The sequence below is a fragment of the Mycteria americana genome, chromosome 6, assembly GCF_035582795.1.
Source record: "Mycteria americana isolate JAX WOST 10 ecotype Jacksonville Zoo and Gardens chromosome 6, USCA_MyAme_1.0, whole genome shotgun sequence".
Taxonomy (NCBI): domain Eukaryota; kingdom Metazoa; phylum Chordata; class Aves; order Ciconiiformes; family Ciconiidae; genus Mycteria; species Mycteria americana.
In genome coordinates this window covers 61,501,934-61,524,592 of record NC_134370.1, presented here as the reverse complement: position 1 = coordinate 61,524,592, position 22,659 = coordinate 61,501,934, and the positions used below count along the sequence as shown (strand labels likewise).

Sequence of the window (22,659 nt, the reverse complement as noted above, 5' to 3'; positions counted from 1 at the left end):
TCAAAAGAAGCGATTACTGATTATATATCTATTCTTTCAGTAATTATTGGTAATCTTGTAAGTGTTGAATCCTTCTTACAGATTATTTTTCATCAGTTTGTAAAGCCAAACCTGTTTTAAAATACGGCATCAAAGATAGTTTATGGAGTTGCCCTCCCTCTGCATCCCTTAAACTTTAGTCTGGTATCTCAAGGGAACGTAGAGAATGTTAGAATCTCCTGATTGTAATTTTACACAACGTCTGATTTCTGAAATGGCCAACTTCAATAAATGATGCCAAACAAAGTGGAATGTAGAATAGCTTTCTTATATTTTATAGAGCATTTTAAGATAAGGCATTTCTGTAATCTGACAGATTTCAAGTAAACTCCAAATTTATAGGGCTATGTAGAAATATGGAGAGCAACTTGAGGATTCCTGTAGTCTTTGTCTTAGGCACCATAATGCTAAAGTACAGCTATGAGATAGCACAAACTCTAGAGGAAAGAAAAGGGCTCCTCAAGCAGTATCTGCAACTAGTGCAGCTCGACACCGGTTCAGCTACACATGATGGAAACTGTGGTTTGTGCAAGTTGACGTAGCAGACTGCTGACAAGCAATTACTGAGATGGCTTGATTTTTCTAATGAGTGTAACTCCTGAATTTTTATTCCTCTTGAGCAGAGACGCCAGAGCAAGCACTACGTAAAAGTAGTAGTTGCATGTTCTATCACAAGTGTAACTTCATGTAAGGTTTCTGTGGCAGTCTTACCATAGAGACAGCCATTTTCCAAAAATGGACCTGCTGAGCCTGTCTGCCTCTAGACTTAAATCTTGGGTGGTCTGGGTAGGCTAAACTGAATAAGTACAACCTCACATTTTGGGAGAAAAACACTTTGGTCTCTCCTCTGCTTGTGTATGGACATACAGTGCTTTGGGTAGGACAGCATGACCAGTGGGGTGGCTGGCCAGTGTCCTCTCTGCATTCCTCAGATATGCCTCTTGGACTTCTCTCATCATGACTGTCCCAGAGATACCAGTACAAAACCAGCTTCCTGAAACATGTGACATGCTCTTTTCTCATGTTTACTTTTCTTGGTCTATAATTCACTTAGAAATTGTCTTTGCTTTGTACAGAACAACTATAGTTACTGTGTTGCTCTCAGTGCTTTTAATGTTTAACTAGTTATCTTTATTGAAGGTCCCTGTGTGTCTTGCTGTAAACAAGCATGTCCAGCTCCAAGGGTTATTTGCTGTTTTTTCTCTTGAACCCAAGGAGTGACTTTTGTGGGGTGTGGGGGTTTTGTTTTGGTTTTTTCACTTGCATTCAGGTTGACCTCTCCAAAAAGGCAGCTTTGTCAGCTTAGATTTTCTGATAGTCATCACTGAAGAGACAGAAACTTAGAACATGCTAGTCGTGCTCTTTCTGAAAGCATCTCCGTACTTCTCTGGGCTGGAGTTTCCTGGATTAACTGGGCTTGCCTACAAATGTATTGTGCTGCTGGGGAATAAGAAGTAAATAAGAGGCTATTAAGTTTTCTAAGTCAGAGAAAAAATTATGTTTCTTTGAATTTCACGAAGTTTGGATAATGTCATATGCAAGGGCCTTATTCTAGTGGTGCTGTGTTAGTCTTGAACAACTAAGAAGTCCAAATGTACATGCTTAAATGTACTAACAATGATAATCCTTGGCATCTTGAGTGTATCTTGCTGCTTTAGGCTCAAATTGAAATACCTGATAAATAGGAGGAAAATTCTTGAAGGCTTTATACAGAGTGCTGCATTTAGTCTTTTAGGTGCCATAGCAATTACCAGATGCTCCCTGGTAAAAAAAAAAGAAACATATAAAAGGTGGGGGAGGGGCATAAAGTAGTGGTCATTCCCACAAAAACCCCACCATCATGTAGTGAAAGCTGGTAGCTCAGTGTGTCAGCTTTCTGGAATTCCAACACTTTCATGAAACTCCTTTTGTCTGTACTCTGCCTCTTTGAAATCCCACATAAACAAAATGTGATTCCTCCTACTAGTCAATAAAATGTACCTGTTAAATCGCTTGTTATTTTTTTTTTTTAGGATTAATCTTCAGTAGAGTAGTGAACCTCATGGAATTGTCCCTTTATTTGGTATGGTGACTGTACTAAAAAGTTTGGAAATTAAATAAGAAAAACTTGCTTTAAGTGGTCACTGCAAGTAATTTAATGCATTTGCATGAGGTGAATGAGAGTTTCTGAGGTACCCTGTTTTACAGCAGTTAATCTTTGGTTATAGTAATCCGTACTTTGCAAAGGTTGAGTGTGGCCACAAGTAGTAATTACAGTTTCAGAGTAACATCTATTAATAGTGTATGCAGACAAGCATAGAAAGCTGAATCCTTATTATCAGTGATCTTCTTGATACCGGTATAGAATCTGTGCGTCTTTGTTCTTGCCTAGTGAGTGAAGAGGTTGTAGTGAAATGTTCTCTTGTTCCTCGTGTAACCTTGAGTACAAGAGCAGACAGCTGTAGTTAGCAGTATACACGCTTTAACACTAGAGGCTTTGTCTATACCAAGTGTTCCTGGGTTGTATAATGATGTAACACTGGTAGTATGATATTCTGGCTCAGATTAGTTATGAAAGTTGCTAATGTTCCTTCCCTTCCGAAGACCTGAACTCTCTCTTTTTTTTGTCCATCTGCCACTTCTGAGATTACACTTTCTCTCATATGCGTGGCTCTTTTTTCCACCAGTGTGATTCTTTCACAGTCTGCCATCTTGAATCCAGGATTTACACTGTACAGGGAATGTAGCTTTCTTGAGGGTCCAAATTTTATTTATATTTTAATTCTTGTACTGAAGGATTTAAACTTGCTGACTACTTAGAATTAAAGTGAAGAAAAGAAGTGAAGAGTTCTATAACTCTTTCCATCTTTTTCGTAAAGTTTCTGCTAGGAGTGTCTAATATAAGTGCTTGATTTTAGCCTAAAATAAGTCTATGCATGAAACAAAAATAAAAAGCTGTTCAACAGGAATAGACTGGAACGTAAGTAGATATTGGATGACTTGTCAAGTGAGTTGAGAGAACATCTTATGTAAGTCTTTGGTCACTAGTTTGAATATTTTGTTTTCAATATTAAGTCATTATATAAATTCTACTTCAGTAGTTCAAATTGCAACTTAAAATTGTATTTACTTGTGAGCAGGAAGAAAACTGAAGGCCTAGTGGAATGAATTGAAAGCTTTAAAATGCATGGATTCTTTTGGTGCTGAGGAAGTTGGATAACTCCTGTGTTTTGAAAAATGCAGCAGCTGTGTGTTCTGCTGTTACAGGAACAAAGAGGTCACTGCCCTTACAGATCTGCTTGCATAGTTGGTCCTTAACCATATTCACTTTTTTTAACTCAAAGCATTCTGATGAAACTGGGTCAGAGTGTAACTACACATGTAGCTATGCTGGCAAATCTGAACCAGCTGTAGTCTTTTAGCCAGGGTGAGCTGTAGATGAAATGACATGTCTGACTGCAACCAGCAAGCTGGGCTGAACTGTAATGACTGAGGCCCCTATTCAAATCTGCCAGTTCTTCTTGGCTCCATAGCAAGCTGCTGGGATATGGTAATGCCTTAAAGCAGCTAGAAATGACTGCTCCGTAAATGTAAATTGGGGCCTTTTGGGAGAGAGCAACGGAGTAAAAAGAGAACAGGACGGTTCTCTGTAACTTGCTATTAATTTGTGAGTCTAGTGCTTTATACCTTGAGTAGTGTCCTGCTTCCAGCAGGACACCTGAGCAGCTGTGTTTCTGCAGATTCTGCTATGAAGCAGTATCCTCAAACACAGCCAGTGGTTTGGTAACTTCTGCAGCAAGATTCAGCAGAGCCCTGCTCTTAGGCCTTTATTTGCCATTTGTTTTGATAAGCCTGTAGTGGAATGCATTTCCTATTTCTTGTTTTTTGTACCAACGTGCATACGGTGATACAGGTGGTATCGGATATCCGTACCAGTACATGCTCTAAAATGGAATGTATTTTTGTCTATGCAACTTCATATCTTGCTTTTATTTGTGCCTAGGATGAAGCTTTATATGTTTAAGCAGTAGAAATTACTATTTTTGCAGTTTCTTCCTTGCTTCATTAGCACAAAGGGAAAATGACCATTAGTACTGGTGCTACTTAAATCAGTGCTGAACTGCTTCATTATGAAGATGATTATGATAGAGGGGGGAATATTTTAATCGCTTGTTAAAAATTGGATCCATCCTTTGAGGTGAGTGTCAGCTGAAATCTGTCAGTGCGTTGATCTTTGACAGTGAATAAAGTAGCTTGCACTAAATGCTCTGCTTTCTCTTTGAGAAGCGTTTCCAAAGCTGGCATCAGTATGGTTCAAACTGCGGCTGGTTTGGTACTGCAGCTGAAGCAGAATGCTGTTTGGGTGGTCTCTCCTGCTTCAGCGTTAGCATTTGGGAGGGATCCTTCCCCTACTAGTCATGAATTTTAGAAGTGTTTGCAGAGCACAAGACTGTACTTCAGCTGGGGTAGTGGATGTGAGGATCTGCTCACTTTCCCTACCACAACTTGAAGTATGAGGACAACTAGAATTCAAGAGACCTTTTTCTTTGGGGAAGACAGATGAAGAGAAGGCTGGTTCCTGTGTGGGACTTTTTTGTGTGTGTGTGTTTGGGGGGTGGGGTGGGGAAGAGATTATTCCTAAACCTTGTGTGTTTAATCCTGCTAAATGCTGCGCTCTCTGATCTTGCTGATTAACATTTGAAGCCTATAAAGCTAGGGTATCAGTTATTTGAAACTAGTAGCATATAAACATTTTAATTAAAAGGAAAAGGAGGGGGAAAAAAAAGACCTGTATCATGGTGCCTGCTTTGTGGGGAAGGGATATACACAAGTATTTTGTTACTTGCTTTGCAGAGTATTGGAAGAGGCAGCTCTTTTCCTAGAGAACCTGATGTCCAAAAGACATTACCCTGCTTTAGTGTTTCTACAGCTTCAGCTCTATACATTTTATAATTGGGAATGTCCTTTATATGGTTTATTGTGGTTTTTGCTTGGTACAGAGAATAACTTACTCTCTGAGGATGTGTACTGGTGAGGGGGGAATGGTAGGACCTGAAGCAGCAGCAGTAGGCAGGCCTTATAGATGCATGAAATTATCTGTGTATTGCAGGAATAACAGGAATGGGTAGACTTTAAGCACCAAATTTGTAGGAAAAGAAGGATTTGGCCTGCAGAGCTGTGTGTTACCATGCTTCTAGTGGCAATAAATATTTTTGAGAAGAAAATTATCAGAGGTAATTTTGGCTTAAGCTTAGCAATTTTTAGCTAATACAAAAAGAGGCTGTTTATTCCATCATCTTCAACGAAGTGGATGTTCTGGGGTTGCATTGAGGAGGGTTGTTTAAGGTTTTTGCCCTTCCTTCTAGTATGCTTCCTTCTCATTAGTGCTTGTACAACTGGTTATACAACTATACTGTAAAGGAAAGCGGGGAACACGCTTAAAATATTGTAAAGAGGTTTGTTTTTTTTAAGATTAATCAGTTCTGTATTCAGAGTAACAGGATGACCCTATGAACATTGTGCAAGCACAGCTCGGGGGGAACAGGCAGGGCCCAGAGGTATTTTCAGCACCTTTGCAAGCTCCACGTTTGTTTTGTGACACCTCAAACCGAGTGGGACATAAATGTAGTCATGTTGATACCAAGACCTTGCTGTCACTTCAGCTATGAAGTTCCTTCAAGTTTTGTACTGAAGCCAAGCTAGGAGACCAGTTTTGAAACTACGGATAGGGTATGCACTTGGGATATATTTTACAGTAGGCCTGATGCTCAGCAAGGGCTAGCTGCCCCTAAAGAAGGTCATCCTATTTTTAGCCTTGTCACTTCCTTTGCGCTGCATGTCAGTTCTCTAGAGTTGATCTTCTGTCAGATCAGCAAGCTCTCCAGTCCACCAGAATAAATACTCCTGTTTTTTCCATCAGATGGATGAACTGTTCTGACTCAAGGAAGGGGTGGGGGTGTGCAGCAGGGGCCAGGGCTGTGGGAGCAGGCTCACCTCTTTCACAGTGCTTCCAAGGCTGCAATTTCAGTGACAGCCCACCGTTACTGGCTTATGTGGTGGTTGGGCTCGACAATACTATGGATCTTCCTGCATGAGGAATTATGGACAGTTTTGGAACAAAAATCATCTGAAGCTGAGCCAAGAACTGGGGTGAGGGGAGGTCTTCCCTCCCCCCAAAACATCTGTTCAGTGATCTCTTGCTGTTCACGTTTGCTGAGATGAGGACAGTCTGGCTGCTCTGCTTGCAGCTGTTTGACTCCTGCCCGAGCGGTGAGGAAGAAAAGTCCCCAAGGCACACTGCTGTGTCATCTTTGCCTTCACCCTTGTGCAGGAGTGGATGTGTACAGGAGAGGCATGTCTGAAGTGCAGCGGCAGGAACTGCTAGCACTTGGATCTCTCTTCCCTTATATTTTCAATGCCTGGTTTTGGCTAGTGGCTCGTTCTCCTAATGCTTTAAGCCTGCTCCCTGCTCTGCTGCTGAAACAAGTGGTTCCACACGTGTCTTTGGCTAGACCCTCTCTCATGCCCAAACAGCACACGTGACAAACACAAGCTCGGAAGATGGTCTATGTTAAAACTAATTGGCAAAAGATGGAGTGGTTGGCTTTCTAAGTTTGATCACATCCTTGATTCATTTTGGTGCATGTGAGTGCTGAGAGGGAGGGAACAGCATGGGAGAGGGAGTGAGAAGCTGGGGAGCAGGAGCTTATTATACTGGTTTGGCATTCTGTGGCTTTAGGGTTCTGATAGATCAGTTCAACCATCTCAGTAGCATACAGGCTGCTAAAATGTGTGTTGTCCCTCCTGGTCACATGTAATCCCTCACATCAGTTCCAGAGTTTTCCCCTGTCTTGCGCTTTTTTCTTTTTGTTGGGTTTTTTTTTGTGTGTGAACTGATTGAGCTCACTGAACTGTCAGAAAACTTTCTATGGTGGTGATGGCCCTTTTTTCCTGGTGTTTTTTTGCAGTGGCTCAGGGAGCTAACTGGGTCAGTGAGGGTCCAGCTGAGCACTGGAGCTGGTGTGGGGGATTGCATGTGATTGCCCCCTTCTGAATGCAACAAGCTATTGTATTGGTTCAACTTCCTTCTCATTTGACTCCATGACATTGCATCAGTTTGATCCTATCTCTTCTCCATTTTATTCCCCAAATATTAGCAACCGATGAAGGATCTTGCGCTTCCTGTGGCTTTTATTAAAACTGTTCAGAAGAATCTTTGGCACTTCCCCTTGGAGATTTAAGTGTTCTGGAGCCTCATGCCAGTGGCTTGTGCTTTGGCTGGTGGCAGGATCCACTGGTTAATGAACTCGGGAACTGGCTTAGCTGGAACTCAGTCCAGCTTTTCCTGTTTTTCTTCTGGGCATCTTTGTACACCTTTCACAATTTGTTTATTGAATTGGAGCAGACTTTTTTTTTATGTCCATGTTAGAAATTGTTATGCTGTGATTGCACTAGCACCTGGTCCCTTCAGCAATGGTTGTGTTGGGGAATAAGAAAATTAGCAGTAACTGGTACTGTTATTGAGTTCCTATGTGCTCCTTGAAGCTGACTATTGAACAGAAAGGCAATCATGGTGAATTTTCAAAGTTAGTGTGGTAGTATTCTTTTAATGTGCTGCTGTCTAAAATTAGAAGGATTAATGCTTGTATTGTGACATTGAATCTCTATTAGCCCTTGAAATATTCTGTCCAAAGTGTTTTTTTAATTAGTTTTTCAATCTTAAACGTTCTATGTCAAGAGTGACTTGTGTAAGGTTTCATCTTTAAATTGGTTTGAGTTACCAAAGCGCAGAAAACTCGTGTTCATTTACGCTCTCCTGAAATGGCTTCGCTGAATGTTGGGCCCGGTGTAAGAATTGAATTCCCACATGCGCTACTTGCAGTTTCATTCTAAAGGGCTGTCTGGAGAAAGGCAGGAATGAAAGTGCTCTTTCAGCTACAAGTACAGTACTTCAGCAAAATCAAATTTAGCTGTCGTTTGAGTCAATGGGGGCTTTGTATGTCGAAAGCAAATGCTTCTATATTGGGGTGGGGGAGTGCAGTCAAACAGCTGAAATAAGCTTAACTGCAGGTTGAAGCTGAATAAGATACTATCAGAAATTTTTTTTTGTCTTGCTGCCTGTACATCTTCCTTGTCTCCCATCTTGAACGCTTTCTCATCCTTAGAGTACCTTACTGCTGTGAACAGAAGACTTGACTGTTGTTTCTGTGTTTCTGTTAGCTTTGTAACCCAGAGGTTTGCTTTTGAGGTATCAATTTCATATGCTTTGGGGAAATAAAAACAAAATGCAATGGATGTGGGTGTAAGAGGAGATGAGGATAGTTGTCTAAAAACAAAATAATGGGAAACTTGTTTGGCTTCAAACACATCTTATGTAAAAGGAAATGTTTTTATCCTGGTGTACTTCTTACTGTGGTTTAATCTAGTTTTATAACTTGACAATTGGTGAAATATTCAAGTGTCTTGAAATCCCTTCCCCTCTGGATTTTCTTTGCTTTGCTTTTGAAATATATACTGATATTGCTTGAAAGATTGATTTTTGGGTTGTTGTTTGGTTTGTTTTTTTTTTTTTCCAGTAATATTGCTTATCTTTGGTTTGACTTGCAAGAATTAAAATTATCCATGCTTCAGCCTAACTTTTAATCAGGAAGTATAAAATGGTAGACCTAAGTTGACCTTGAATGAAATAATTGATACCTTGAGATACTCAGTTTCTTAATGAGAAGATTTTTTTTCCTTTCAAAACTGACACAAAAAAGGGCAAGTATATATTTATGGAGGGGGGCAAAAAATGGAAAATTAATTTTGTCTCACTGAGTGACAGATGTGAATAACTGATTTACAAGTTAGACCATTTGAGAATGACTAGGAGGCTCAGAACACTGTTGAAAATGGTCATTTATTGTAATTTTCTTGTATTAAGAAGGTTTACAGATCTTTACAAGCCAGGGACAAAAAAAAATACAAATTGTACAGTGTTTATGAAAACTAAATCTAAGGATGTTATGTAAGTTGCCTCGATATTTATCTCTTATTTCTCATTTTTAGTATATTTTAGCACAAAATTAATATATGGGAGGTATGTGTACCTAGTATAATATTTTTGACTGAAAGGGTGGTTTTGTTTTTGCATGTGAAAAATCATAATACAGGTTTTGTGGTAAGTAGTTGTGTTGTCCTTCACTAATGACGCAGTGACTAAAGAGTAACTGGGGAATTCATGTGACTATTGTTGATGATAATTATTATGCAGTAAGTAAGCATATGTTAGCATGCTTGTCTTTCATTTTATAGTTCTCATTCACAGTATCAGGTGTTCAAGTTTCATGAAGAGTTCAGCATAGGTGTCCCCCTCCCCTGCCTCCCCTTAACTTACTGCTAGAAGCAGTAATAGTTTCAATATTTTCTAAAATGACTTTTCTTTGTGGGCTGTATATTGACCATAAAATGGTGGGGCTGGAAGGATCTGTACGTATGGGTCATGCAAAGCATACATATGACTATTTTGTATTATTGGGCAGACTTTATAGACTTTTTAGGAAAGGGCATTGACTTATCCACAAGGCATCTTTTCTAGAAGATCTTGTTGCTGAGCTATAGAAAACTCCAGATTTTCAAATGTCAACTGTAAAATAAGGGTTTTCTCAGGCCTCTAAATACTGGGTTGCATGTATCAATTTCAGGTTTATAGAAGAAAGGAAAATGGCTCAAGAAACTAACCGTAGCCAAGTGCCTATGCTTTGTTCCACTGGTTGCGGATTTTATGGGAATCCTCGTACAAATGGCATGTGTTCCGTGTGCTACAAAGAACATCTTCAAAGGCAGAACAGTAATGGTAGAATTAGCCCTCCTGGTAAGTGACGCTAACATAAGTCTGTTTGAACAACTCAAAATGACAGTAGACAGCAACTTGCTTCCTGATCGTGTCCAAGTACTAAAATGATAGGAGCATTAGTGCAAACCATTTTAGTAAAGTATCTTACCTTATGGAATGAGCTTGGATAAAATGCTCATAATATAATCGTGCTGTGATTAATCTGCTCAGAAGTAGACTCTTGCTAATACCTCTTGTATTAATCTGAGTGTTTCCAATTTGAAGATATAAAAATGCAGAAAAAATACTATACCAACATATTTTTCCCAAAATTACTGACAGTGGAGATAACATTTAGCTTGGAGAATGTTTGTGAAAAGCATTTAAAATACAGGTATTTAATTTCTGCAGCCTGATGCTGAAAGATTAACCTGCAGACACTTTTGAAGAATAGTTTCTCCTAACTTCAGATAGAGATACTTTTTGTTCTTTTTGGCCCAGTGCCCCCTGTACTATGGTGTTTCCTACAAAGCAGATTTCCCATTGAAATAAGTGCTGTCTTCCTACATTCACTCTCTAGAAAAAGCTAGAGGGCTCTTCCCCCTTTAAATTAATGGGAATTAATTGCCCTCAGAAAGAGGAACCCTTTCTCTGCTCTGTTCACTCTGATGTTTTCAACTTCAGCATATTTTGCTGGGGGAAGAGGGTTAGGGAGTGCTTTCCTGGAGCTTCTAAAATGTCTCTTCTGGCTTGGCTGAATACTGACAGCAAGGATTCTCATGGTGCACTCTTGAAGATTTCCCTCCTTGACTTTAATATTAAACTTGACTTTTAAAATTGAAGCAATAGCTTCCATTGAAATCTGGGTATCTAGGTTCTACAACATAAAAGTGGATCCTAAGTTGGCATTAGGATGCTACGCTACTGTTTCTCGCAGATCCATCTTGGTTTTTTAAAGAAAACGCAAACTTATGTCAGAATACTGCAGTTTATGCTGAGAAAGCTGTTTGTAGATGCTTTCATTAGCAGAAAATAGTAACTATTTTAAAGCTCCAGCTTCAAAATTTTGTGCTGTGTAACTTCTGGGGGCCTGGGGCTGGAACGTGATCAAAATATGGCCAAACATAATTACTTCTTGTAAAATTGTGTTTCACTACGATATAGGCTGAGATTCAATTACTTTCCTGTTGGTGTCACGCGGGTCGAAGAATAATTGCACTGTATAACTTTTGTAATCCCAGGAAGTAGTGTAACGCATTTTACATTAGTGTCTTCCTTCCAGCAACTTCTGTCAGTAGTATAACTGAGTCCTTACCGGTTCAGTGCACAGAAGGCAGCTCCCAGGAAACTCAGTCAACTTTAGATTCTACATCGACTCCATCTATGCAGCCAAGGTAAGCTGCTTCTGTCTGTTGTTCTGTGTTTTTATGTAAAAATCTGTATCAAGATGATTAAATGAAGTGTACTGATACTGCATAATTAAATACTAGGGCCTGGATTAGGAAAACGTGTAAGATTTAACTGCTAACTTTAAAGCATGGGACCTCAAAGTAAATAGTAGCTGATCTGTTAGCTACATCTTGCATTCAAATGCAAATTTCTCTTTAGAATTTAGCCTCAAATAGGAGCATTGCCAGCTTCATACTATTCTACAGAGATTTGTCTGGCTAGTCTTCTGACTCCACAATGTGCAGTTGGTTGTACATTTACCAAAGGAGAGCTCTTTCCATCTTAGAAATGTGAGGATTTTGTAAAATGGCAAAAAGTTGTTTACTAGCACGCTCATAAATAAATGTATGATAACATGTTAACAAACTAGTTGCTTTGAGAAAAGTGGAGCGTACTAGAACAGGGGAAAGATATCTGAATCTTAGTACAAGTTGTGCTGCTGAACTGATTTCTTATTAAACAAGTAATTTCCAACTGGATTATTCGAGGAGACATAACGTCCTCTTGTAAATCACTCAGACTTACTAAGTGCTCTCCATTTGTAAAAGCTAAATATTTGTTTATATTTAGTGGCTGCATTTCAGTTTAGAATGACACAACCAACAGCGACTTAAGTACTTTGGAAATTTTTTGAGTGAAAAATGTTAGTGTGCTATACTGTGGAAGCTAACTTGCAGTAATAGTCATTCCAAATTTCCTTTAAAAATCCAAATGTAGTAAAACACAGGCTGAGGGTGATTTCATCAGTTATTGTTGGCTGATTCTGTTCAGACTGTGTTTTATGCTCCTTAGCTTTTTATAGGAGGTGTTATCTCATGCTTGGATACTGCATATGAACTGAGAGCTAGGTGCCATGCTTGATGCTATATTTGGTCTTCCCATTCTGGAATTTCTAATTGGGGTAGAAAATAGATATTTTACCCTGATACAACTCTTTTGGTGTGTGTGTGTATGTGTGTTTAAAAAAAAAAAAAAAAAAAATTCATCCAGGTCAGTGCACAGAGGTGAACCAATTACAGTGCCTTGGGTTTGTTTTCTCACACAACTTATTATAATACCATGAAAGAGAAAAAAATATCTCTGATCACTAGCTTGATTACTGGTTACAGGAGAAATGAGTGGATGGTTGCTTTTAGATTTGCACGTCAAAAAAATCAGTGTCACTTTTTCTTTTTTCCAAAATAAAAGCAGGGATTCAACTTCAGTCTCTGGTAATACCTCAGAGTTATGATACTCTAAGGAAACGTCTACTAAACTGACAATGTCCTTTTGTAGGTGACCAAACCTGCAGTTCAAGACCTACGTGCAATTCTTGGCAATTAAAATTGCAACTCCAATGCCCTGGTTGTGTCATGGGCTACTGGTAGGGCTTTGCTGGTTCATGGGCTGCTGGATAATCCAATTTCTTGGATTCAGAGTAAATCCTTCAGTGGAAAGGGAGAAACAAATTGGGCAAACAGGGTAGTGCTACCTCTTGCTTGGGACTTCAGCTGTGTCTTGTTTCATAGTAGAGCTGCTGGGTGAGCAGTTTGGCTGCAAGTGACTGCTAGTATCAAATATCTCTCCCATAACTGTCCAGGGTATTAATCTGTGAGTTTTCAGCCATTATGTGATTTTTAGCAGTATGGCTGACAGGGTTGGGAAGTTTGGCCAGCACCACTATACTGCAAAAATCTGAGGGGTTCTGTGTACAGCTGCAGATGCTTTATTACTGGAAACATTGACATGCTGCAATTTTCTTGTTCATATCACTAGAACACCAAATGTAGCTCCTCTACAATTATCTTGCTGACTTATGTTATAAAAATCCTTGCATATTGAATGTTGCATTGTTGCTTCTGTGTGGAAGGATGGTATGCCAAACTACCCCAAAATATTTTTTTTCCCCTTTTTATAGTTGAGCTGGTTTATTGCATTCAATATGAATGCAAAAACGTTTAACTTTTTCCTCAATTCAGATTGTCCAGTATTCTTAGACACTGTGGCGTTTTTAAATGATTACGGAAACAACTTCAGAGTGAAAAGTTTTGGCATGCCCTTTCCACCAAGATGTACTCTAATGTATTTCTTTCAGGAATGCTTTATAGGACATGGATATGCCTCACAAAAATCATAACTTTTTTTTGTCCCCCAGCCCTGTGTCAAGTCAGTCACTTTTAACAGAATCTGTAGCATCATCCCAACCGGATAGTACAGCTGTGGACAAAACAGTACCTGAGACAGAAGATTTGCAAGGTTGGTGCCTAGTTTTCAGAGACAGAATTTATGAATAATGCTTTTAAAATCTTGACTGTTCTTAATATATTCCTGTTCAAGAGATGGCTTATTCTTAAACCCAGGTATTCTGTGAAATCAGAAGGCAAAATAAGGATAAAATTCCTTTTCTTAAAAGGCAAGTCTTAAACTGAAAACTTTTTATGTTTAACTGGCAATTTCAGTATCTGCTGTAACAAGTGTGTTAATTGGGGTTGGAAATGCACATTGTAAATCAGTCTACTGTTCTGTCTTTATGCCACAGCTATTGCATGTAAGTAGAGTTTTGAGTATCTGTTACTTCTCAGAGTAGTCATTTGCAGCAAATATTACCAAAGTTTATGAGCATATTTGTGATAAAGAGTGTTATGACATAGCTATTATAAGAACAGTGTTAGTATCTTGTATAAACATGAAACACCTATAAAGGAACCTTTCACCTATGAACTGTAGTGATGTAATATTTTGACCCACTGAAATTCACTTTATCAAATATAAAATTACCAAACTACAAACTCCGGTTGCTTGAAGGAAAATGGCTGAGCAGGTGGGCTATTTTAACTATATTGGCCTAAAATCCTTATTGCTGGTACAATGTAACGTGGTGGTGGTTTTTTTTTCCCCCTCTTTTTTTTTTTTATCTGCAGGCTTGCAGAGCTTAAAACTAAAGAGTTTTTAATAGTATTTCTTAGGAAAAGGCAAAAATGCCAGATAGTAAACAAAATTTGCTCAGACTTGCAATCCGTAGACATTATAAAAGGTATTTAAAGGTAAGTCAGTAAGTATTCTGCCTTTACTTCTGCTGACACAGCTAAGGCTTTAGTGGGTAGAGTTATGTTTCTGTAGACTAGCCTAAACATAGGAGTTTGGGTTTTCCACAGATACAACATGTAATTCCACTTAAAGATGCTAAATAGAAGTTCTTTCATTGTACCTCTGGTATAAAAGCTCTGCTTTTCAGAGGCTCTTCTAAACCTGAGCTCTCCCTTTCTGAAGGGTGAAATAGAAGAGTCATTCAGCTACTGCGCTGAGTAAGGCCACCTCCTTGGTCACACAAACAGTAGCTGTAAAACTCAGAGAAAAGGTTTTAATGCTAATGCCATTTTGTACTAGTCTTTGAGATGTCAATTATTAAAAACACATTTAGTCTTAAAGATAGATTCCAGACATATGTTCTCATACCTGCTGTTTAGTTTTTCTGGAGCTGAGAGCTCTTGTTACCTCAGTTTTGACAATGCACATAAGGCGTGCTCTTAATACTGATCAATGATGTCTGGCCTTACCCAGCTTGAGAGAAGAGCAAGTGCTGAAAAGGCTTATGTTTAAGTTCTATATATTTTCACAGCAGAGGCAGGTTTGCAAGCTTAGATTTTTAGTTGATACACCTGTGAGTAATACACATATGGCTCTACTTTCATCTCTGTTCTGCAGTATGGGGAACCTGGGATGTACTGCATGCCAGCTGTAACCCAGCTCTTGTGCAGGTACATCCCTTTCTGGGAACCTCAGAAGTAGAATGCCTTAGTCGGGCACATGAATATTGCACTGCAAGCTTACACTGATATGGATGTAGCATATATCAGAGAATATAAAGGCAACTTCTGTAAGCTGATCTTCCTACTACCCTGTCTTTTTTTTTTTTCTTCTTCCTGTTAGTCTCATGATTCTTCATCTTCCATTCAGTGCCTGAATTAGTCTGTCTGTTTACATATGTACCTTACTTGCTTGGCTTAGCTGCAAGTTGAAACTCTATGTTTGCAGCATCTACTGTCTTTTCACTGGGAGGCCAGGGGAGTGCTTTATTTTAAAATAATCTTTGATGCTTGTACTGTGAGGTGACTTGGGCCTGTGAAAAGACTTTTCCCAGCAAGTTTTCAGAGGAATGTCTCTCTTTTTACCCATTTGGATAAATTTATGCTCCTTCTAATTCTCTACCTCTAAAGCTAATTCTCTGTAAGAGAAAGATGAGTTTCTCAACTAGAAGCTTTGATTTCGGGGGCATATTCACATTTTACAGCATGTATTTCAAGGATCAGTCTATATCAGGTGTTTAGAGTACTGAGCTGTGTCCTGTGTCCTTTTTTTTTTTTTTTTTTTTTTGCACCATAGTGATTTCTAAACTAAGAACACCACCACCATGTAATTGCAGTTCTAAATTACAATCCCTATTTATAACTTGCTGTGGCAGGGTCAGCCTCATTTTCTGCAGAGTTGCTTCTGTGCTACCCCTTAACTGAAAATCATAGGAAATGTAGTGTTTCCAGTTTTAAAGTATTTTGCTTCAAAAGTGTAAGTTTGTAAAGAAAGCAGCTTATAATGGATGCTAAGTGGATTTTATTGAATTGTTGTCACAATTGTGCATCCTAAAGTTTTTTGTTTTGTTTTTTCCCCCCATCGTTCAGAATTTGAATCTTAGGCTGCTGACAAGAATGTAATAGAAATGTGTGAATCAGTTATTTAGTATTGTCTGGCTTTGCAGCATTTAAAAAGAAAAAAGTCACAAAACTGTGGGAGTTCTTCTCAGACTGAAGAGCTTATAGTGCTACTTCTGTTGATGTAGGGGAAGAAAAGAAATTATGTCTGCTTTGATCATTTGTTCAGTATTTATTCTGATAAAAATCTTGCTTCATTGGAATGTCTGTTCTGGAGCAAATTGTTTTATGCTATTTATATAGTAAGTTAGTCTGTTGTAGCGGTATGTAGTTGAGGTCCCCTTAACTTGCTGTTTAACAAAATTTACTAGGCTACAGTAACAATGAATGAAAGATTGGACGAATAGTTAGGCTTTCTTGGATTACTATTACTTTTTAAAGCAGACAGATAAATGGGACTTGAGCTGCGTGCACACAGTCCTCGCTGTTTGCAGACAGGCTAAAACTACAAAGGGATAAAAATCCCAAAGAGCAGTTCAGATTTGTTTGTCTTCATTGGATTTATGCATTGCAAAAGAAATAGAGGAAAAACTATAGAATATATTAATAAATCTAGATTTTACATTTAGTGACTGTCATAATGCTTGTAGGTACTGAACACTGCAAAAAGCCCAGGCATTAGGTAGTGGCTAATAGATACTATTTTTTTCAAGTTTAACATTCTTAAATACATTGAAATATTGTTAACAATGACCTAAAATGAAATGCATTAAGGTACAATGCAGCTTTTGTAGCAGCTTTCTTCTATTTTTGAGCATCTCTCCAACTCATTTTAGATTGCATCATGGACTGTTGTACCTTTTGGGCGACATTATGGCCCTGTTAGGATTAGTCAGTAAGGACTCCTTATTTGTTAGCCAGGGGATTAACAGGGCTGCCTCCTGGCAAGCCTGCAAGCGGGTAAAGAGGCACTTCACTTCTCCAGGATTAATGAGTTTAAAACCATCCAAGTTAGGATTCATGCTTTGTATTTCAGGGAGGTTTTTAAAGGTAAATGAAACTTGTCATGGAAGGCAGGAGCACTCTACCACATATGTTATGGAGCTCTTGCAACTCAAGAACATAGGGCTAAATCATATTAACGGGTGAGCTTTTAGCCACTTTGAGGCTGAAAACTGTGGAGAACCAAAACAGCCGCTCTGATTTTTGAACTCACTGCTAAATTCGAGAGGTCTATATATTAGCATTGCAAAATGCAATCAGTTGTGTAATACGGTGTGGTTAGTATTCTGAAAAATCAAAATACTAACTAAGATTTAGCTAACTAACTGGCTAAAAGGTGCATGTCTGTTCTTTTCAGTGAAGTCACCTGGTTTTGCACTCATCTAGGATTTTTGTGAGGTAAAACAGTTTAAAAATTCAGTCATTGCTGACTAAGTTAAAAAAAAATTGATATTAAAACAATTAAGTTGCTACTGAATCTTACATGGTGATAACCTGGACCTAAGGTGAATGCTGTTGAACTAATAGCATCAACTTCAGTGGACCTTATCAGGGCTAGCTCAGCAGACAGAACTGGAAAGGAATTGATGGATACTTCAGATTTTTGTGACAGTACCAGGGGCTCAGAGGTAAGAGTATGGTTATGTTACAAGTGTAGAAAATAATGTAGGATATCCTGATTTACTGGATGAATGCTCCAGGGAGAGAGGAAACACAAGAAAGATTTAAATCTAAAATCTGTAGGTAAGTGTGGCTTTATTTACTTAATTTGCCTCTTCGTAACGCTGAAACAGTGTATTTTAGGCTGATGACTTCAGCTTAGTGGTACAATGTTAGGAAGTAGGGATCTTCTGTTTAGGAATAACTTCGTATTTCATTCCTCTGGAGGAGTGGGTATTCTTTCTAGGTCTGGTCAGATGCACTTAAGAGGTAAAGGTGGCTGTTAATACTCTTCCTGTAGGAATGAGGAACCTTTTTCTTTGAGAAGCTCTGCCTGGTAATACAGGGGCAATAAATGTAAAATGTCCAGAGTAGGGAGAGAGGAGAGAACAGATGAGGTGTCAGGAGTCTTGGAGCAAGTGCATGGAGTTCTGTGTTGTGCCTGCAGGGATGCAAGGACTGGAGTGTGCTTTATCTCACGGGTGCTGGTTTCACAGTCAGTTGGAGTACACTGAAGTTCAAGCAGGGTTGTCACAAGCAAAGCAGTAGCAAAAGCTTCTGCCTTTAGGAGGAAATCCAGACTCTGCTTGTTTTGATCAGCTAAGAACATGCTCTGTACAACAGGGAACTTCTAGCGGCCAGCCCAACTTGTCAGCTCCAGAAAAATGAGTGTGCGTTCATGCTTTATTCCTTTTTGGTTAGTTGGCAGCTTGTACTGGTGCTGCCAGTGCTTCTGTTCTCCAGCTAAAGGCCAGAACTGGGGCTGGGGGAAGGGAGGGAATTGGTTCAAGCAAAGCAGGCAGCAGCATCCTGGAATCCAGACAAAGTACAGCAGCTGGGAGTGGCTGCAACATGTTTCCTGTGAGCTCCAAGTTGGGTGGTATTGCGTTTTACCTGGCTTTTTTCTATTGCCTTCATCACAGCTAGCTTATAGACAGAGCACTAAACACTGGCACTTTCTCATCTAAAGGTGGCTTAGTGGTTGGGATATTCATGATCATCATAGAGGATTTTGAATCAAATCTCTGGCTTCTGTGCAAAAGCAAATTGAGATCTAAATTTATGGTTACTACAGTAGATACAAAGTGACTCGTGGCAGCAGTAGAAGAATCTTCCCACTCAGTTCTACAGTGAGCAGCAGCCCTTAAATATTTTTAAACCTTTTTAATGTGAGAGCCGTATGCACAAAGAAAATGTAAGTATGTATGTATTAGAGAGCCTTGTTATGCGGGGAACAGTGCCAGTTTTTCCTAAATTTGGCTAATAGTTACTGAGGCTTTTAGTAAAACTTACATTGAAGTAACTGGATTTTGCTACAACAGGAAATGCAGACTCGAGAATGTTAGCTGCTAAATGCTAATTCATGGCATGAAGCTTTCTTAATGAATTAATAAACACTGCAATGTCTGTTCTGTATAACACTGCAAGAGTTCATTTGAGTAAGTCTTACCACTTCTGATACTTATCTTGCACCTTTTAATCCTTACTGCTTTTGACTCTTATCTTGCAAACCTTTGGATATTATCTGTCCACTCAGAAATGTGCCCTTTAACAGCCATTTAAAGCCATTGAACCTTTTTTTGCAAACTATCAATTCTTACAAATTTCAGGACAAAGAAAAGCTCTGCATGTTACATAGATGGTGATTTTTAAAGGATTTAATAAACCATGTATAACAGTCTATCTTCGCTAGATTAACCTTTGGAATATTCTGTCCACTTGGGCAAAGTGTTTGCTGGTGGTCAGGTATTTTGATACCCATTGATATTGCTTGGTACAGACTACAATGTTTTGATACCTTGCAACAGTGGAAGGTGCCCTTTCCTTTAAAAAAAAAAAAAAAATCATCGGAGTAGCAGCACAGGAGAAAACCCCGCCAGAATTGTCATGCAGAATAGCAGTCAGCTGGCATAGAACTAGCACAGAACTGCATCACAGAACTCCACCTAACAAAAGTCCAGCTGCACAAAGATGCCTGCAGCTTTTTTCCTGACAAATGTCTGGGCTTGCTGTTGTATTCCCTTTACAGCATTGGTCCTAGCTCTGCTTCCATTGACACTCCTCCCAGCTGGAGCTTGCTTTCCTTCTTTGCCTCTTTGCTGCAAATACTCCCAGCTTCTGTGTACCTTACTCGCTGGAGACTTGTCCTGCTGTCATCCAGCAATGGCTGGTAGGCAGAAATTGGCTCTTAGCCCTTCATGAAATGAAGTTGGGTTTTTTTGGTTTCTATTTCTGTTTTGTAATGTAAGGAATGTGCAAATACTTGAGGAAAACCAGCCAATTTCTATTTTTACTTGGGTCAGGCAAATACTACTATTACTTGTTTATGTTCTCCCACACAACCTGTAACCTGTCTTGTTCAGATGGGAGAGAATATTAAAGTAGGTTGAAAGTTGTATTAGTAAAAGTGTCTTTAAAAATGAGGTATTTGCCTGCTTCCTTCTAGGTTTCAGGATAGTGTACTTCCTCCCTGTAAGACTGTGTATCTTGAGTTACTGGTGTCTCACCCCAGGTAGTGACTAGCGCCTGTGTAGGCTTTTTCCAGGTGTGCAAGAACAGCAGCGTAACAGTGGTAGAGATTGTTCTGAAACACTGCATTTTGTGTGGCCTCAGTACTGCAGCCTTCAGCAAAAATAATGTTGATTCAGTATTTGAAGGGGAGTGTTTTACTCATCTGATCCTAATAAATACAATGCTTCTTACAAACAGATTTTAGGAACTGGACTAGTAACACTGGTGGGGAAACACTTGGTGTTGGACTCTCTTCCCAAATCTGACAGCACTGAAACTTACTCTTAAACCTAATTTTTGATTATTCTGTTTCTTTATGGTGTTTTTGTACTCTGAACTTTGTATGAGCATTCAGTGAATTCTCTAATTAAATGAGATTGAAGGTCTAGAAGGAGGGAATTCCAGTACCACTACTGAGAGTCCATTACACTTCAGACATGGAAGGTGCAGCAAAATGGCTAATCCCAGAACCTAGATTTACAACATGGGCTTTAGATTATCATATGACTTAAACAGAGGAAGGGGAGAGAGACAGGCATTTTTTTCCATTGTTCTTATTAACTTTTTTAATGTTAGCTTCAGTGTCAGAGAACGCAGAGCCTACACCTGAAGAACAAGACAAGTCGCTTGACAAACCAAAACAGAAAAAGAATCGTTGTTTCATGTGCAGGAAGAAGGTTGGACTTACCGGTAAGAAATTCTGATTTCACTGTTCTTAGCCTTGTTTAGGCTTCGTATCTTTGAAAGGCCCTTCTCTTAAGGGGGAAAATGGGGCACGGTCATCTCAATGTTGTTGACATGAAATAAAACTTGGCCAAAGGTGCTTTCAGCTTGGCTCTTACTAGATTTAGTCATTCATGTATTATTTTGTTTTTCAGCTTCCTGTCTTTTAAGTGAAATTCATAATTCCAAATACTTCCCTTTGGAAGTCTGCTTAGCTGAGGAGTTGCTGCTGTTCACTAGCCAGCTTTGCAGTGGTGCAGTGAAAGGGCCTAAGAAAACTTGAGTTCTGCGGGGTGAAGATTCATAAAGACAAAGAGCAGGAAGTCTCTAGGAATGTGTTGTGCTAGTGTATAATGTGGTAGGAAGGAATGGTCAAGTCGAATCTTACTGTAATTGCTTAAAAATGTATTATTTGTGATTCTTATGCTTTCTGCAGCAGAGGCTCTTTGGCTGATTGACACTGGTGACTGAGATTTATTGCTAGTGAGTGAACACATTCAGGATTTAAAACAAATGAGTATAATTAAGAATGTTGAAATGTCTAAGCTAATATTTCTGTCCACAGGGTTTGAGTGTCGGTGTGGAAATGTTTACTGTGGTATGCACCGTTATTCAGATGTACACAGTTGCTCTTACAATTACAAAGCCGATGCTGCTGAGAAAATCAGAAAAGAGAATCCTGTAGTTGTTGGGGAAAAGATCCAGAAGATCTGAACTGCTGCTTCTGCTGGAATACAAAATCCTCTGACCATCTGCAGATTAAATTGACTTGAGCTTTTTTCCTTAGTCATCAGGAATGTAGAGCAGTGTATCTTGCCTAGACCTTTTAATCATGCATGTCATCAGATGAATAGATTTTTTGTTTTTGTTTTTTGTTTTGAAAATGACTCTGAACATTTATTTTCATTGCAGTTTTCTGTGGCTGAAGACTTAAGTAAACTTTACAAGTATTATCCTTTAAGATCATTTTAATTTTAGTTGAGTGCAGAGGGCTTTTATAACAAACGTGGAGAAAATATTGGAGGGCTGTGCTTTTCCAGGATAAAACATGCATGCGTTAACTTTGCAGTTTATTTTCTTGTTGTATATAGCTTTTCTCTGCAGCACAATTTCCTTTTTTTGATAATGCCTTGTATGGCACAACTAGTTATCAGTAACTGAATGTATTTTAATCATTATGGCTGCTTCTGTTTTTTTTTTTCCCATTAACGAGAGGTTATACATGTTCGCATATTAGCTTGTTTGCACCCTCTACCTATTTATGTATGAATCATTTGTAATGAGTGTGTGCTGAGATTGTCTGTGTGGTTTTTTTTTTAAAATTGGGTTTTGTTTTTGTGTGTGTGGGGGGAAGGCTGTATGCACTTCATTGACTGCAGGTTTCATTGGGATTACATCCATCAGTCTGTCTGTACACAAATATGAAGAATGATCTGAAGTATCTGTGCTGTATTTATGTTTATCCACGTCTTAACTTTGATTAAATAAAATTTAAAAAAAATCGGAGCCCCTATGGCTGTCACTGGTGTCTGTAATTTGGATTTCTCTTGCTTTATTTTCATTGGGACCTTCCATTGGGTGGTTCCTTTACTTACAGTGTATTTGTCCACAGAGACTGTCCATATCCCAGTGCTAGCTAACTTTGGAGGTTTTTTTTACCTTTTCACCTATAACTATCAGACTACAATTTCCAGAAGCTTTCTACCTTGTGCATTGATACATTCTGCACAGGGAGTTCTCTGTGCTTCCTGTGCAGCGTGTTACTCGTGTGGGAGCTGGGGTCATTTGTGACAATGGGGGCAGTCCTACAGGTAAAACAGATGTGGCCAGTGACTAGGCTGTGGATCCATGCCTGTG

General features: G+C 39.0%; 1 protein-coding gene across 5 annotated transcripts in view; it reads left to right on the top strand.

The window, feature by feature from the left end:
• The window catches only part of ZFAND6 (zinc finger AN1-type containing 6), a 38,602-nt gene extending 16,278 nt beyond the window's left edge, over positions 1-22,324 (top strand). For 4 of the 5 annotated variants that reach the window (XM_075506201.1, XM_075506202.1, XM_075506203.1 and 1 more), the window contains 5 exons: positions 9,702-9,871; positions 11,115-11,226; positions 13,416-13,516; positions 20,656-20,769; positions 21,368-22,324. In XM_075506201.1, coding sequence (XP_075362316.1) covers positions 9,721-9,871; positions 11,115-11,226; positions 13,416-13,516; positions 20,656-20,769; positions 21,368-21,516 — 627 coding nt within the window. In that variant the 5' untranslated portion in view covers positions 9,702-9,720 and the 3' untranslated portion in view covers positions 21,517-22,324. Of the gene's footprint in view, positions 1-9,701; positions 9,872-11,114; positions 11,227-13,415; positions 13,517-20,655; positions 20,770-20,957; positions 21,286-21,367 lie in introns of all 5 variants that reach the window. The other variant, XR_012776270.1, reaches the window with a different exon arrangement.
• Positions 22,325-22,659: the final 335 nt, after the last annotated feature.